Source organism: Ranitomeya variabilis, chromosome 2 (genome assembly GCF_051348905.1).
Source record: "Ranitomeya variabilis isolate aRanVar5 chromosome 2, aRanVar5.hap1, whole genome shotgun sequence".
Taxonomy (NCBI): Eukaryota; Metazoa; Chordata; class Amphibia; order Anura; family Dendrobatidae; genus Ranitomeya; species Ranitomeya variabilis.
The window spans coordinates 953,634,224-953,652,411 of NC_135233.1; the positions used below are offsets into that span (position 1 = coordinate 953,634,224).

Consider the following 18,188-nt stretch of genomic DNA (forward strand, 5'->3'; position numbering starts at 1 on the left):
ATTTCTGATACCCCGTCTGTATTCTATGTACCGCACATAAAGCCAGGTTCAGACGAGTGTGTGAAAAATTGGCCCCTTTATATGCAGAAAAGCGGATGACGTTCACCTGTATGGTGTTTATGTCCATTTTTTACGTCCTTGATATCTGATTTTTAAATTCACAATGTAAAAAGTTCTAAAAGGCCTCATACGTTTCCCTATGTAATCTTTGCAATGGATCCATTATCATGTGGATGGTGTCTGTATGGCAACTGCTTTGTAAACCCCCATTGAGATTAATGGGCGAGTCTGATCCAAAAAATGGAAGAGACCTGTGTGTGCTGCATCATTCTTTTTTCACATGAACACTCGGTCAGTGTGAAAAAAAACCTTGTCTGAACCCAGGCTTAGTTGTGCGCTGTTCTGTTGGCTCCCAGCCCTCTCTGAACAAGTCTTTGGATCAGTCTTCTGGGTAAGCCAAAATTATATAATATGGGAATTACCATTAAAGGGGTATTCCCACATCCAACATCCTATCCCAATATGTAGTAGGTGTAATAATAATAATATTAGGAAATGCCTCCAATTAGAAATGTAGTATAGTTTTTCAGATTCACTATGTCGCTTACCCCCTGTGCAGGGCATTGCAGTAGCTTAGTATCCATGGTTACCACCACTAAGCTGTCTAACCAATTAACTGTGACTATATGAGTGGTCATAACCATGGCTACCTAAGCTACTGCAGTGCCCTGCGCAGGGGGTAAGCGACATAGCGAAACGGAAGAACTATACTACATAACTGGAGGTATTTGCTAATATTATTATTACACCTACTACATATTGACACAGGATCTTGGAGATGGGACTAGCCCTTTAAGTCCTGGGTTTTATCAGTTACATCATGACATTAACCCCCTCCAGTCCAGTTTCTACAATTATAGTTGAATAAGAATTCTGCACATACGAGATATCTGGGTGTTCAGTTTGAAAGTGACTAAGGAGAGGTGTAATATTTTACATTTCAGGTGAAAATTGAGCTTCCCACTCAGCTCCATGAGAAACATCACATTCTGTTTTCATTCCATCACGTCACCTGTGACATAAATGCAAAAGCTAATGCCAAAAAGAAAGAGGCTCTGGAAACACCAGGTATCTTTAGAAGGATTACATTTGCTGGCATTGTAACCATTTCTTGCAATCATGTGGATGATGTACGGTACGGGTGGATATGTTGACTCTCACAAGGATTTTTCATTTCCGCTACATTGATCTTCATAAGTGGCTTTCTCTGTTGATGTGACCGTTTCCAACCTGCACAGTGATCTCCCCTTATCTTCTGTTGTCACAGTTGGGTTTGCCTGGCTGCCTTTATTTAAGACTGAGCAGCTCGCGTCACAAGAACACCTCATCCCTGTCGCTGCTTATTTGCCTGGAAGATACTTGAGTGTAGAAGATGGATCATCCGGAAAGGTACGAAATGCTCCTCTCATGTTCAGGTGTTAACCTGACGAGATCCATTTTGACAAATTGTATTTATTTGGGCACATAACATAGGGCAGTTGAACAAAAAAAATGGAGTCATATGTTTTTTAGATATTTTGTGGCCTCGATTCATAAAGACCTAGAATGTTCTCACCAGTCTTGATGAGAGGGCGTGGTGGAGTCAGGTGCTCCTGATTCATGAAGATGTTCCCTACGCCAGAAATCTTAGTCCAGTCTTTGACGCCGACACTTTTCATGAACTGGACAGGCATGACTATGTTCTGTCCCGCCTCAGCTTTGCCTGACTCCCGCATTTTAGCAGAGCTGATCCAAAGTGGTGTAAAAGGCCAAAGTTTCGCATCTAAAAAAATTTGAAACTTTTTAAGGCTTTTACTTTTAAAAGCTTTTATGAATCAGCCCCATAAAGTTGCATAATTCTGGGGTGAATATTATTGGACCATTTAAAGTAGCCTGGTGGATGTAATACTAAATGTTATGAACCTTGCGTAATAAACTCATTTTTTCTTTTTATTAGGAACATTACAAATGTATTTAATAAATCTTAGGCTACGTTCACATTTGCGTTGTGCGCCGCAGCGTCGGCGCCGCAACGCACAATGCAAACAAAAACGCAGCAAAACGCATGCACAACGCTGCGTTTTGCGCCGCATGCGTCCTTTTTTTAATTGATTTTGGACGCAGCAAAAATGCAACTTGCTGCGTCCTCTGTGCCCGGACGCGTGCGCCGCAGGGACGCATGCGGCGCAAAACGCAAGTGCGACGCATGTCCATGCGCCCCCATGTTAAATATAGGGGCGCATGATGCATGCGGCGACGCTGCGGCGCAGACCGCAAATGTGAACGTAGACTTAGCGAGACATTGTTCTCTAACTAATACAAGTAGACCCGGACTAAAAAATTACTCTACAGTGTTTATGACGTCATGACGTATAGCACAGGTCCATATATCGATTACCAAAACAAAGTGTTATGGAAATATTAGGGTTGGATAAATATATCCCTGTGTGTGCTGTGGCCGCTCCCAATTAGACTGAGTATTTTGAGCGCTCATCAAGAATGGACTGTACACAACTGTGACAGAACAACATTCCATCAATACTGAATTTTATTGTACATACATAGTTTTATATTTTCACATAGAAAGGAGTGGTTAGGGGTTGTCAGGGGTGGTTAGTTAATTATCATATTGTCTAGCTCCTCTGTCATTGGTTATCTAAACATATATAGAATATTGTGATTAATGCTCATATGACTGCTGATTAAGCTGAGACATCTGATCAGCAGTCATCAGACATCTGACATCATTCTGCTTTTAGGGATGGAAAACCCCATATGATCTGTCTGGTTTATATTAGTTCATGTCAGCCATTTTATGATCTGTCTAGGTTATAATGTATATATTAGCTGTGAGCATATAAGTATATATTTGATTATAGAGGAGTATACATGCAAGTGAGATCTACATGATATATATATTTCTATCACAAGCCCCCCTTAGATATCACTTGCCCTAATCCTAGCCTCCTGTCCCAAAGCGCTGCAACTCTTTTGTGCTGTTGGCGAACTGACACAAGCCTAACGCCTGTGCCCCACTCCATACAGACTTTTCGCAAATGGGCGGTCAGGAGATCTGTCCCTAACGGGGGTTCGTTGCAATCAGTCTCTTAGTCAATAGCATGTGTAGTGAGCGATGTGTAGTCTTTATCAGGGAGGTCATCTGTTCGGTCAGGCAGGGCATCCACGACATCATTCTGGCTTGGGTGTCATCTTCTGGTAGGGGAGCTTTCTTGCCATGCGATGAGTGGATCCAAGCGAGTCTTCCCTCCAGTTTCACAGAGTTTGGTGTCATCAGCAGCACTTGAGCAGGACCATCAAATCTGGGATCGAGTGGTGTTCTCCTTACAAGCTTTTTCACCAACACCCAATCTCCTGGCTTCTAGGAGTGCATACCGGACACTGAATCTGGATCTGGCAATGAAGAAAAAACTCGAGAATGGATGTTAGCAAGTTTCTTGGTGATTTCAATTACATAAGCAGACAAAGTATCATATTACATAATCAGCTGCTAAGGGAAAGGATACCCCTAACCTGGGACTAGACACAAACAAAATTTCATATGGTGACAGCTTTCCTGGGCCTCTGGGAGTGTGCCTGAACACTGAGTAGTGTGATTGGGTGTGTGTAGGCCTAAGTCTGACCCTACTGCTGACTAGATCTCTCATGTGAGGTTTGCTGTGAATGCAGGTCCCTGGTCACTCTCTATCACTTCTGGGACCCCATAGCTGCATATCTCGTCTCTGAGAGTAGCTTCTTTGCAGTAGTCTTTGCTGACTGGTTCCTCACTGGGAAAGCTTCTGACCATCCTGAGAACACGTCCGCGACCACAAGGGCATATTCGAATCCTCCACTTGGCGGCATCTGGATGTGGTCTATCTGGATCCTCTGGAAGGGGGTACAGTGGTCTGGCAAGTTGATGTGTGGGAACTTTCTTCATTCTTCCAGGGTTGCATTTGCCACAGGTTAGACAGCTGTTTATGAATTTGGCTGTTAGGGTGGAGATTTCTGGAGCGAACCAGTAAGCACCAATCGGATCATTAATCTGTGTCTTTAATCTGTGTTCAGTTTTCCATGCGCTTTGACTTTTAGCATTGTCACCACTTTTGGAAGTTGAAGTGTGTTCAGCAGGTCCTTAATGGCTCCATTGATGCTTCACGGTTGTTCCGCTTGCTGTGAGGAAGTCCCTTGCAGCCCAGATGGGTCCGAAGTCATGTGCTATGCCATGCAAGTACCTTGAATCGGTAAACATTTTCTCAGTCTTGTCTTCTGCCATCTGGTAGGCCTTCATCAGCGCTATCAGTTCTGCTTCCTGGGCTGACAGACTGGGCGGCAGACTTCTGGACCACAGGATCTCTTGATTGCTGGTCGCTGCACCTCCCGTGTGGAATCTTCCTTCATCATCTGCAAATCTGGAGCCATCCAAATAGAGGATCAACTCTGGGTTGGTCAGTGGCTCTTCTGCCACCTTGGGTAGTCCTGCTGTTTCCTGTTGCATGATGCTGAAGCAATCATGGTCATCCGTCCGGAGCAAATTCAGATCCCTGCAGAAGGTATCATGCGGATTTTGATCAGACTTTTTATCTGAGGATCCGTATCTGTATCCCCCCTTGGGAGTGGGAGTAGAGTGGGCGGATTGAGGACTGTGCATTTGGAGATGGTGACATTGTTGGGCAGGAGTAGAGAGCACTGGAGGCGAAGATGCCTGGCGGTGGAGAGATGTTTTAGCTGGGTTTGGTTGAGGATTGCTGAGATGTCATGCAGAGCCAGGATTTCCAATGGTTTTTCCACTGATGTCAGTAGTCCTGTCCAGGAGGGCGTGTGCTGCAACTGCTGCTCTCATGCGGGAGGAAGAGGCTCCCCTTGCAACTGGATCCAGGCAAGCTGAAAAGTAGTCCGAAAGTCTCTGTTTTCCCCCCTGAAGCTGTGTCAGGACTCCAGTAGCAAGGCCTTCTCTTCTCATCAAGTAGAGACGGAATGGCTTCTTGTAGTCAGATAGGCCTAGTGCTGGCGCTGAGACTACAGAGCCTTTTAACTTCTTGAACGAACTGAAGGCCACATCTGTCTGGAGGAACGGGGTCACACTGACGTATTCACACTGAGGCTGCATTAGGACGGAAGCATCAGGGATCCAGGCTCTGCAATATGAAACTAGACCAAGGAAGGCCTGTAGCACCTTTGGAGTTGTCGGAGGGACCATCTTCTCTACTGTGGTCTTCCGGTCATCTGTCAGGTATTTCACCTGGTGAGCAATACAGTGTCTCTGGAACGTAACTTGCTTCAGACACCACTGGACTTTGTTCTTTGAGATCTTGCAGTGCTGCTCCGCCAGGTAGAGTAGGAGATACAAGGAATGGGCTTTACACGTGTCAAAGTCAACTGCACAAAGGAGTAGATTGTCCATGTATTGTAGCAGGGTTACTTCTGCTTGTTCTGTGACTCAGTTGGTGAGAACTGTGGACATTGCTTTGGTGAACTGTGAAGGGCTGTTCTGGGCCCACTGTGGCATCACTGTCCATGTGTGGTGTCCCCCCTGGTGCATTAAGGCAAACAGGAACTGGTCTTCCGGATGAGGGGGAACACTGAAGAAAACCTTAGCCAGGTCGGTCACTGTGAACACTTTTGCTGTGGCAGGCACATTCGAGAGCAGAGTGTGCGGATTCGGCATAATTGCAGTTTCAAACACTGTGGTGTCATTCACAGCTCTCAGGTCATATACCATTCTGAACTTGGCTGGCGCTCCTTTTACAGTCTTTTTCTTGACGGGGAAAAGCGGGGTATTGCAAGGCGATTTGCGAGGAACAATGATTCCTATTTCCAGGTAGACCTTCAGTTGGTCAGAGGCAGCTTGACTCTAGGCCTGGCCTGGGCCTTATGAGGGTACGGGATACATGGCTTGAGTGACACCCGTACTGGGGCAACTTGAGGTTTTCTCACGTGCTGGGGTCCCTTAGACCATAGACTTTCTGGTACTACATCCAGTACCTCCTTGGGTAGGCCTCATCGATTGTTTAATGTTCTTGTAGCGCTGCCAGCATGACTCTTCTCGGGTCAGGGATGAAGAAAATGTCACTGTCCCATCTTCCTGGAACACTGTGGTTGCCTTCAGCTTCTGCAGTAGGTTCGCTCCCAGCAGGTTGAGTGGCAGGTCCTTTACACCACAAACTGGGACAGGATAGAGTGTCCTGGCTGAGTGCACACGCTCAGTGGCTTTGTAAGCTGAGAATGTCTGACTTGACCACCAATGCCCATGCGAGACACAGAGGATTCTGATAGGCAGGTGGGATCAGCGAGTTCCACAGGTGTCATCACACTTCTGGCTGCACCACTTTGGATCTGACAACGCCATCCATTTTAAGGGTAATTTGAGGTACTGGTCTTGCAGATGAAGTTTTACATGTCAGGAGCGTAGTGTCTTGCAGACCTGGCTTGCTTGCCTCTGTCCTATGGACGGGGTACTTCACTGCTTTCTGCACTTCCTCCTTGACCTGTTTCTCTGGACCAACTCTTGGATTGCATGGGTCCAGTCTCTTCGGGGGCGTGAGTGCCCTGCACTGGTTCTGGAAATGGCCAAACTTGCCACAGATGTAACACTTGACACTTTTTCTGTCTTTGTAGGGTGGTTGATCTTCCAGGTCAGTGGTCACCATGAGAGGGGCTGTCTTCTGCACCCCTGGTTGGGACTCAATCCCTTTGGCTACTGTGGACAACAGCATGATGGGTACTGTAGCGGCAGCGGGGTCCGGCCTGCTGATTGAAGCTGCGGTGGTAAGACGGGGCCTGCAGGTGCATTCGTGACGAGGCCCGGGGTGCCATGAGACCGGCGGCTGCATCCAACCCAAGGTCTTGGGGCGTTACAGGGGCTGCGGCTGCATCTGCCATCACTTCTTACCCCTGGTCTGACATAGCTTCTCCCCTTTGCTAACCTTATTGAGGTCGGTGTCTCCTCTCTGGAGTCTGCAGCGGTTCTTCCGGTGTGTCGATCGGCACTTTGTAGCGTCTTCACCTCTGGCTCCCCTTCTGGTGTTCTCAGCAGCACGGCACCTGCTCCTTCTTCACGCTCTTTGTGGTGCTATAATAGCGGCAGTTTTGGTGACAATTGGCATTGAACAGTCTCCTAGGCGCACATAAAACATTTTTTTTCTGGGTCAGTCCACTGCTATTGACCTGTTCTCAGGCCTAGCCACTATCAGTGGTTTCCTGATTGGCTGTCTCAGTCCATGCCCAAAGGCCTGTGTATCTGGTCATGAATGGTGAAGCCCAAGTCTTGGGATACTTGCATTACTCTGCAATGAAACTTCTTTACAGACTCTGTCTTATCTTGGCTCATGTCATGGCTCACTCTCTGAGCTGTTCAATTAGCTGTGGCCCTGACTTCCAAGCGTGTATGTCTGATTCTGCTGGAAGTTTGAATTGTTCCTTCATGATTGGCCAGAGTGCATCACCTGCTTCTATTTTCATTCATGGCCCAGAGATCATTCCAGCTGGCTGCATATGTTCACTGCTTCTGCTACATTCTTCGGTAAAATGGCATGGGATGCATCCCTGGGTCTGGACTATTGTCACCTGACTTGAAGTGCAGTGCACATAGTGTAATGGTGGTGCCTCTATCTGCCCTTGCAGTCTTGGTGCCTGTGGGTTTCTTTTCTAGTACTAGACAGCATGTATGATGTTCCCTCTTCATCTTCATCAGAAGAATAGTTGTGACAGCTTGTACTGGGGTCATACACTGACTGATTTTGAACTTAGAAGTTGCTTTTTTATGTGAGGATGTCTCCCCCCTTGCTGAAGCTATGATGGATTAGGATTATAGTTTCATGTTGGTGTGAATGTGGATGTAGGCAGCTCTGACCGGTGCTGAAGCTGTACATTATCAATACATGGTGATATCAAAGTTCATGTAAAATCTTAAGGGTTACAATATTGTTGACTGTGAAATGAGGTAACGGAGGATCTGTCAGTGAGCTCGTTCTGATATCACTCCTCCCCCCTCTGCACCCAGGGCTGAGCTGACTGCTGCCTGATATGTCTGGGGCTGCCCACTGTAGGGGGGGCTTTCACCTTCTTTCCCCGATATCACAACTGGCAATGGCTGGACTGTGCCAGGGACACCTTGTGCTGTAAGCACCATATTGTTTGAATTGGGCGTTGGCCCAGCCGGCAACAAGGAGAGAAAAAAAAAGAGGAAGAAGAAGGAGGAGGGGTTGAGGAGTGAGACAAAGGAATAGTAGGAGGGGAGAGAGAATGTGGAGAGAGAGAGAAGAAAGGTGTGGTGGGGGAGTGGATAAGGAGGGAGGAGAAGATGGAGGGTGGAGGGAGGAGAGAGGGAGGAGAAGAGAGGAGTGGAGAAAGAGGGGAAGAGAGAGAAGAGAAAAAATGTGGAGGAAGAGGAAAGGAGAGAGAGAGAGAGAGAGAGAGAAAAGACTGACAGAGGAAAAAGAGGATAGATTAGAACAACAAGAATAATAGAGAGGAGCAATTATGCCTTCTCCCTGTAGGGAGAGACGGGGCGCACCACATACTGTGCAAAAATAACTACCTATACCATGGATTCTGCTAAAAGCAGACTGCGCAGATTCTCCCGTCTCATACCCACAAAAATCACTTCCTGATTTGCTCACATAACTTTCTGTACCACCTAAACGATGTAAGCTCTGCTGCTACTTCATACCATGTATTAGTATTCAGCAATCTAACATCAGCTACTGTAACTTCCCTTATTTTCCTTTCTACGTCATGCCACTCCGCAGCTTGAAATCTGCCATTCTAATGAATTTCACGTACTTTGTACCTTCCAAAATCTTCACATACTTAATACCTTCGTATTCTGTCACTATCTAGGGGCTGTTTTCTCATCAGGAAGTAAAAAGACTTTCCTGTTGCTCGGCCACTCTATTCCCCATGGCAAAAGCAAAAAATGAAAATGAAAAACACATAAAAATGAAAAAAAGAAAACAGTACTAAAAAAAACTTCTAAAAATGAGTATATAAAACTCTAAGAAAAACCCAAAACGATAAGAAAAACCGTCAAAAACTTAGTTCACAACCAAAAACTCAAAACTTTGATACAAGAGTAAAAAAAACTTTTTTCAAAAATAAATAAATAAAAAATAAAAAGGTAAAGAGATTGAAGATTGAGGAAAACTTAATTAAAAAACTTTAAAATGCCGCAAAAAGAAAGACCCTTTAAGAGAGTAAAAAAAATTAAAAATGAAAACGGCTTTTCTCTTTTTTTTTTTTTTTTTTTTTTTTTTTTTTTTTTTTAGAATCTCTTTAGGTCACATCAAAAAATGATAGATACAATTTAAATTTCACTTCTTCACAAAAAAAACTACACATAGCCAGCATTGCAAAAGAAAAAGAAAAAAACAGATATGACAGTGTGATTTACAATGCATATCTCCGCTTCAGCTGAAAAAAGAGGAAGTTTAAGAGAACTATTTCTGCTTCTTAAAGCGGCAATAGTACATGACACAAACAGACAGATAGACAATCCGAGAGATGCCCTTTTAAATTCTGTGACACATGCAGGTTGAGCTGGGAACAGACTACTGCCAATCGCACTGGACGCACCTGCGCCCGGGTTCTACCACCCCGGTCCGGACGTCCTGACTGGATCGCCGGCACTACGGGAATCTGCAGTAGCCCTCTTAAGTTATCACTACCCGTGCCTGGATCATGGGACCACCTGCCCCGGAACTCTGCGTGTTCCTCCTATGCACGGGAATCCTGCAATAACTTATCGAGCGATTTGACATCCTGCGGTCTGTTTCTCAGCAACCACAAACAAAAGTCACTTTTTCACTTTTTCCTTCTTCTCTCGGATTTTACACAAATACATATACACGGCTCACAGCAGACACCTCCCAGGGTGGATTCGTGGCTCCGGATTTTTTACACTACCTGGGAATTTGTGACCACATCTTACCGGCAAGAAGCATAGACAAGGACTGGGCACAGGGGACTTTCAGGTAAGATGATAACATTTTCTTACCTTACTTATGGAGCTGCGCAGTCTCCTGCCCCTGTGCCAGGCCACGCTACAACTTCCGTATCTCCGGTAAGAAGGATCACGTGCTTTTCATCCGGGCCCCGCTGTTGGGCGCCATTAATGTTATGGAAATATTAGGGTTGGATAAATATATCCCTGTGTGTGCTGTGGCCGCTCCCAATTAGACTGAGTATTTTGAGCGCTCATCAAGAATGGACTGTACACAACTGTGACAGAACAACATTCCATCAATACTGAATTTTATTGTACATACATAGTTTTATATTTTCACATAGAAAGGAGTGGTTAGGGGTTGTCAGGGGTGGTTAGTTAATTATCATATTGTCTAGCTCCTCTGTCATTGGTTATCTAAACATATATAGAATATTGTGATTAATGCTCATATGACTGCTGATTAAGCTGAGACATCTGATCAGCAGTCATCAGACATCTGACATCATTCTGCTTTTAGGGATGGAAAACCCCATATGATCTGTCTGGTTTATATTAGTTCATGTCAGCCATTTTATGATCTGTCTAGGTTATAATGTATATATTAGCTGTGAGCATATAAGTATATATTTGATTATAGAGGAGTATACATGCAAGTGAGATCTACATGATATATATATTTCTATCACAAAAGGAGGAAGAGAAAGCACAATTGAAATATCATACAGCGCGAAATATCGTCCTCTTACACAGTGTGCTGGAGTACTATTCCCCGTGTGTGACATACCGTATGTAGGAGATATTTTTTTCACTAGAAGAATTGCATGACCATCTTGATAAGGTTTGGCGTCATCCCACTGTTCTTTTTCTGTTGGATTGCCCCCTTTTAGATACCTATTATAAAATAGAGCTGTCATACAGCCTTGTGCACGAGCCTTGACATATCATACAGCAGGGGAACCAGGAGAACTCGCTCTGATAAGATGTTATCCGGGCACGCTCGGGTGCTAACTGAGTGTCTTCAGTGTGCTCGAAAAATATGTTCGAGTCCCCGCGACTGAATGTCTCGCAGCTGTTTGACAGCCATAACACATACAAGGATTACCTAACAAACAGGCAATTCTTACATGTGTTGTGGCTGTTGACCAGCCGCAGGGTCAGTGTATGATAGAAGAACGTAATTCTGGAAACACTGGCAGTAATTCACCATGATGTTCACGGTGGCACCGGCAGTCCAGCACTGTGTACAGCACCTTCTTGCCATCCCACACTATTAGGTCCCCCTAGTTTGCTCACTCTATGCCCTGATGAGTCTTAGTTGGAATAGACTAAAAATATCTGGAGCGGCTAGGAAGAGATTAGGGTCACCTTATATCAGAGTTTAGTTTGGGCATGGTCACCAACTGTCCAGAAATTCCATGACATTAGGTATTCATGATGCCTGTGAGTTTCGCTTAAATTGACCAATAACCTTAGTTACTAGTATCTAATTACTACCCGCCCTGTCGTGGCCCCTGCCCCAATAATTACACATAAAACATTCGTTTGGATAAATTTGGCCACAGCAGCCATCTTTTATTAACATTTAAACATAACAGTTTGTTAACATTGAAACCCCAGGGAAAGCGGTCCTCAAAGCCCCAAGAGCCAACCAACTCGTATCCAATCTCTCCAATTTGGCCTCCAGGTCGTGTCCCTGCCCCCAGCCGCTAGGCACCAGCTCAGAGACGCTTAAAGACTCGCCCGGCCAATATCCGCCAAAATCCCACGTCCCCAGTCCTCTCGACTGTATAACCCTTAATTCTCTAAGCCACACCAGGGGGAGTCCAGGATCTCACACATCCCCCCCCCCCTCCAAGCCGCCATTTCTTAGCACCACCAACTTCGAGGACCTCTTTCCCCCCCCCGCCACCAACACCAATGTCCTGACACCTCAGACATTTGTGTCCCGCCACACCGACAGCCCTTTTTCGATACCCTCCTGTACCGCAAGACACCATAGGTCCAAACCGATAGCATTCAAGTGCACTCCATCTTTTCTCCAATATTCGCCCGTCCCTGACTCCAGATCCAAATAGCGAATCACAAGAGCCCCATTCCGTACCATGAAACGTGAAATTGCTCTATTAACCTTTATTCTGGCCCTGTTAATACCCTGCACTGACCGAGCTCCGAACCAAACTTTCCTAGGAACAATATCCGACCAGATTATTAATAAACGTGGGAACATAGCCCACAATCTTAAAACATCAAATTTGATGTCGTTGATCAGTTCTCTACAAGGGCGTTTACCGAGGTCGTTGCCCCCCAAATGAATTACCAATAAATCCGGCACCCTGTCCAAACGCCCAAACTTATGAAATTCCGGCAAGAGCTGCTTCCAGTACATTCCCCGTTTTCCAATCCAACGTATGGTCGCTGATGACTTCTCCACGCCGAGCTGTCTCCCTTGAGGGCGAACATCTGCTCGCACCGCTGCCCAAAATACAAATGAGTGGCCCACAATCCATGCCAGTAAAGGCCTTTTTCCTGCAAAGAAAAATAACAAACCAAAACATAGTAAACGTAAAGCACAACCCTAATAAATCTTCATCCAACTCTAAAAATCCCCCTTTAGACCAAGGACGGACGAATATAAGACTTGAACCTCACGGATTCCCAACGGCCGATCCTCCGCACCACGTCCTCTCCCAAACCTCTTCTTGCCGCTTCCGTAGCTGCCCCTATCCTAAATGAGTGACCTGAAAACTTCTCTGCTGAAATACCTCCTTGCGTCAAACAGCACTTAAATATAGTGACAAACTGATACCGAGATAAAAACGATCCATCTTCGTGCAACAACAGTGGCTCATCAACCCAAACCTTCCCCTCTGAAAATTCCCGAAAACATAATACCGGGCACAATGGGGAACCCGGTACTTCAAATAGCTCAATTTTACACCCTTTTCCAGCCAAATCAGTTTTTGATTGACGTAGCCAAATAACCAACTTATCCCCGTGTAAGACTACATCCTGACCTAGCAGCCCCCCTTTTTTATTCTTAGCTGGGCTGACCAACTCACCCAAACGAAACGCCCCAAAGAATGCCAAAGCAAATGCCACCTTAAACAAAACCACCTCCGGCTGATTAGCGCATACCCTTGGTAATTGTTCGCCTAACTGCAATAAAATCTCGTAGGACACAGGGCGTCGACCATCTAAGGATTTCCAACCCTTACGCCAACCCTTCATCACCTCTAGGACCATAAATGATTTAGTTACGTCATGAAGCCCCCTGAATCTGAATCCAAATGCTAAACCAGCCAAAAATTGATTAACCTTTGATACTGACCAACCGCAATCCCATTTTTGACCTAAAAGCAACAGCAATTTCTCGTCGTCATGCATATCCGATCCCAGCGACAAACCCCAATCCACCCAAGTATCCCAGGCCTTAACATAGTGCGACCAAGTTCCTGGCGCCAACGACCTAGACAGTAACCCGTTTACTGCCCCAACGGAAGCTTCCATAGTTCCTCCGGGCAGAAAACCCGCACGAGATCCACTTGAGACATGCCATCTGGAACCCGATCCCACTGTGAATAAAAAATAGTGTCACCAATCAATGATTCATTAGACGACCGCAATTCCGCAGTGACCCATAAGTTAAACCTTAGACCCAGCCAAACCATATGTTGCAAAACTCTTAACGACGCTGAATCTGCGGATGATAGTGAACTTAGCGCTCTCACAGCGCTTTCTGATTCACAACCGAAACAAATCTTCATGTTACAGACCTCTGATCCCCATAAGGATAAAGCAACAGCAATGGGAAAAACCGCACACAGCAATCGATTTGCAGATAAACCGTTATCCACCCATGAAGGCGGCCACCGACACGCTAGCCAATTCTCTCGAAAGACCAAACAAAAACCTTGCTCGTCCACCGGGCCGATCGTAAAACCCAAATCCTCCGCAGGCACCACAGGTGCAATCCACAGTGACTTCCCGTTATACGAATCCAGAAAAAGCATCCATACTTTCAAATCATCCTTTAAAGGGAACCTATCACCCCGTTTTTTTCGGTATGAGATAAAAATACTGTTAAATATGGCCTGAGCTGTGCATTACAATAGTGTAGTTTGTGGACCCCGATTCCCCACCTATGCTGCCGAAATACGTTACCAAAGTAGTCATTTTCGCCTGTCAATCAGGCTGGTCAGGTCGGATGGGCGTGGCTTCTTCCCCCAGATATTGCGTAGTTTTCCGTTGGTGGCGTAGTGGTGTGCGCATGTCCAACGTCCCCAATCCTGCACGGGGGGGTGAAAATAGCAGCGATGTCCGTTATTCCATTGGTGGTCGGTGGGCGCGGCCATCTTCCTTTGGCCGCGCGTGCGCAGAAGCGGCGCTCTGCTGGCCGCGGCTTCAGGAAAATGGCCGCCGCGATCTCCATCTGCGCACGCGCGGCATCCCGCAGCCATTTTCCTGAAGCCGCGGCCAGCAGAGCGCCGCTTCTGCGCACGCGCGGCCAAAGGAAGATGGCCGCGCCCACCGACCACCAATGGAATAACGGACATCGCTGCTATTTTCACCCCCCCGTGCAGGATTGGGGACGTTGGACATGCGCACACCACTACGCCACCAACGGAAAACTACGCAATATCTGGGGGAAGAAGCCACGCCCATCCGACCTGACCAGCCTGATTGACAGGCGAAAATGACTACTTTGGTAACGTATTTCGGCAGCATAGGTGGGGAATCGGGGTCCACAAACTACACTATTGTAATGCACAGCTCAGGCCCTATTTAACAGTATTTTTATCTCATACCGAAAAAAACGGGGTGATAGGTTCCCTTTAAGGCCTTTCGAAGCCTGATAAAATGAGAAGGGGACCGAACTCCTACAGTAGCCAAAGACATCCTGCGACAAAACGCCCTACCCATTGGCATGATACGGCATGCAAAATTGAACTTCCCCAACAATGATTGCACCACATGTAACGTCACCTTTTTTGACTCATACACTCTCTTCACGTCCAATCTCATGCTCACGAGTTTATCCATAGGTAAGCGGCACTCCATTGCCACCGTATCTATTTTGATGCCTAAAAAACTCAAAGATGTTACCGGACCTACCGTCTTGTCAGCGGCTAACGGAATGCCGAACCTGCTTGACACACTCTCCATAGAGTGAAGCAAAATTGAACAATCAGCGGAATGCGCTGGGCCCACAAACAGAAAATCATCCAGATAATGGATGCAAGATCGGAGCCCGGACACATCTTTTACTGTCCACTCCAAGAACGTACTGAACAATTCAAAATATGCACACGATAGGGAACAACCCATCGGCAAACAACGATCCACGTAAAAACCCCCATTCCAAAAACACCCCAACAGATGTAAACTATTCGGATTAACAGGAAGCAAACGAAACGCGGCCTCAATATCGGTTTTTGCCAATAAAGCCCCCTGTCCACAACGTCTAACCCATTCCATAGCTGTGTCAAAAGACGTGTAAAGAACCGAGCACAACTGTGGATCAATGCCGTCGTTCACTGACAAACCTTTTGGGAACGAAAGATGATGGATTAACCTAAATTTATTAGCCTCCTTTTTGGGTACCACCCCCAAAGGAGAAACTCTCAATCCCTCCATAGGGAGAGACTGAAAAGGGCCGGCCATTCTACCAAGTGACACCTCCTTATTCAATTTTTCTGTGACCACTTCGGGAAAATCATAGGCCGACTTCAAATTCTTTTTGGACCACTGCACCTTAACGTCCACAAAAGGTATTGAAAAACCATTCTTAAAACCATCTCTCAAAGTGGACGCTGCCTTTCTATCAGGATATCTACTTAGGAACGGCTCCATCTCTGCCAGCCGCACTGGAGTCACCCCTTTTGTCAAATCCATCTGACCCTTTTTGCTTCCCTCCCTTGAAACATCTCGCTGCTCCATGATTTCCTCCGCATGAAGAACACTCGTGCTTAAACTTACACTTTGCCCCGAACCTACATGTCCCCTCGTTAAAGGCAAAACACAGTCCCTTTTGCATAACCACCGAGTGCCCTGACTGTCCTGAACCCCCGGTGCCTCCAAGAAATGACTGCGAACCCTGATTCGGCCTGACCGGTGCTGTCACTCTCATCCACAAAGAAATATCCTTGTGATCCCACTTAATATTTTGACGCACGGCTTTACGTTGACGGAACTGTTCGTCGTATCTAATCCACCCTTGACCCCCATAGACCCTGTACGCCTCCCCAATGATATCTAAATAGCAAAACAAGGGGGCACAAGTTTCTGGCGATTTTTCCCCTATCACACTAGCAAAAATCGCAAAAGCTTGCAACCAGTTAGAAAAGGTACGAGGGATTAATCTAAACCTTCTCCTCTCCTCGTCCTCTTTTTTGGAATCATCCCTACGGGCTTTATCTAAATTGAAACGCTGTAAAGGGAGCAGTGAGAATATTTCAACATACTCCCCTTTCCAAATTCTCTCTTTCACTTCCGGCTTCAAATGCGCACCTAAAGGCCCCTCAAAACACACGTACACTTCCCCCCTAGCCAAATCATCAACCCGGACCGACTCATCCTTTTCTTTATTCCCACCTTCTGTTGCCGTCGAGCCTCCCTGCTGAACTACCTCGCAACTACCAACTGATGTCAACCCAGGTGCCAATGGGGCCCCTTGTGAAATACTGGATCCTGGCCCGCCCGAGTCGCCAACTCCTTCCGCCCCCAGGACCCCCCTCTCCCGAACATTCCCCAACCACGCCGATAACGGCGATGGTTCGATTTGCCTACCCCTTGTCTCCCACATTTGGAACAAATCTTTCAACCCTTGCATTAAAATACCCGCGCCAACACTGACCCCCCCTACAGAAACCTCCCCTCTACATAAATCAACACTAGGAGCTAGTGATGGCAATAAAGAAGATAAAACAGCACTCTCACCTGGCTGCCTGGGCGCTGTGATCCCAGCAGCCGCTGATCCCGGGTCCAGATGCGCTCCTACAGTCTGTGCTCCACCACGTCCGTGTGGGCTTGATGATCCACGAACATCCATAGGCCAATCCTGAGATGTCGCTGCGGTGATAGGACCCACAGCGTGGTCCCGATCCACGGATGCTGCCCGCGATGATGCCAGGCGCGCAGCGTGAAGTTCCGCTAAACTGCCCCCGCTAGCTGCCACAGCCCCCCCATAAACTAGTGCCCCTGGTCCTTCTGTAGTTCCTGTCTGAACCCCCCTCTGGCTATAATCCCATGCATTCACATTATCTACAGTGCTTCCAGCACTGACACAGTTACTAGCAGCAGCAGTCAGCGAGTGGGCGGGGAAAAACCGGCGCCCATCACCGGCTGCTCTGCGCTGAGGGGCCTGAACTGCTGCCGCCTGAGAGTCCCTCATATTGCGCTGAGCGGCGGCCCGTATGAATGGGCTCGCCGCCGCTCCTGTGCCTGGCTCCTGTCCACCGGCCGTTACCGGTGAGTGTGCTGATCTGCCGTGCCGCGCTGCCGTCTGAGGCGCCCGCCGTACAGGCCCCCGTCCTCTCCTCTGCGTCGCTTGCCGCCGCTGAGCCGGCCCCTTTCCAGGCTGGGCACCGGCCGCTCCTCTCCCTGGCTCCGGCAGCGCTGACGATCTGTCTGATGAAGGGGAGGCCGACACCTCCCCCCGCTGCAGGCCCCGCCGACTGGTGGGATTCCTCCCGGCTCCCTGGCAGCGCCCGCCGGAACCGCGGTCTGCTGCTGGAACCGGAGGGGCTCCTCATACGGCGTCGGGCCCTGGGGGCAACCTCGGGGCTCAGGCGCTCCGGAGGCCGAGACCTCCGAGGCCGGCGGCCCTCAGTCAGTAAATTGGCTGACCCGGATCCCCCTACAGGAAGCAGGCCCTGCAGTGACGCCTGCAGCCAGCCTGCACCCCTGGTTCTAGCTGCATCGCGGAGATGTTGAAGAATTGCCTCAACCTCCATTCTCTCTCACAGAGAGCTTGCTATCTAATCAGAGGGGCACCAAAATGGTTGCTCCTCTAAGATGGGTGCCCCCCTTTTATAGTCAATCCCCCTTTATCGCCCCCGCCTTCTTGCCTACCTTGCCCTCAGCCAATCCGTAATCCCCAATTCAAATAATTCCTTCAACACACTCCATAATATCGCCCCCACCTTTCCGCTCACCCCCTATAGGCCCATTCAACCTTGTCATGTCGTCCTCCCTCAAAGGCCTGCGG

The 18,188-nt window shown here is 47.4% G+C and overlaps 1 protein-coding gene across 6 annotated transcripts in view; it reads left to right on the forward strand.

The window, feature by feature from the left end:
* Positions 1 to 18,188, forward strand: part of DOCK10 (dedicator of cytokinesis 10) — a 500,094-nt gene that overhangs the window by 331,276 nt on the left and 150,630 nt on the right. For all 6 annotated transcript variants that reach the window (XM_077290787.1, XM_077290784.1, XM_077290788.1 and 3 more), the window contains exons 20-21: positions 1,005 to 1,128; positions 1,328 to 1,449. In XM_077290787.1, coding sequence (XP_077146902.1) covers positions 1,005 to 1,128; positions 1,328 to 1,449 — 246 coding nt within the window. The remainder of the gene's footprint in view (positions 1 to 1,004; positions 1,129 to 1,327; positions 1,450 to 18,188) is intronic.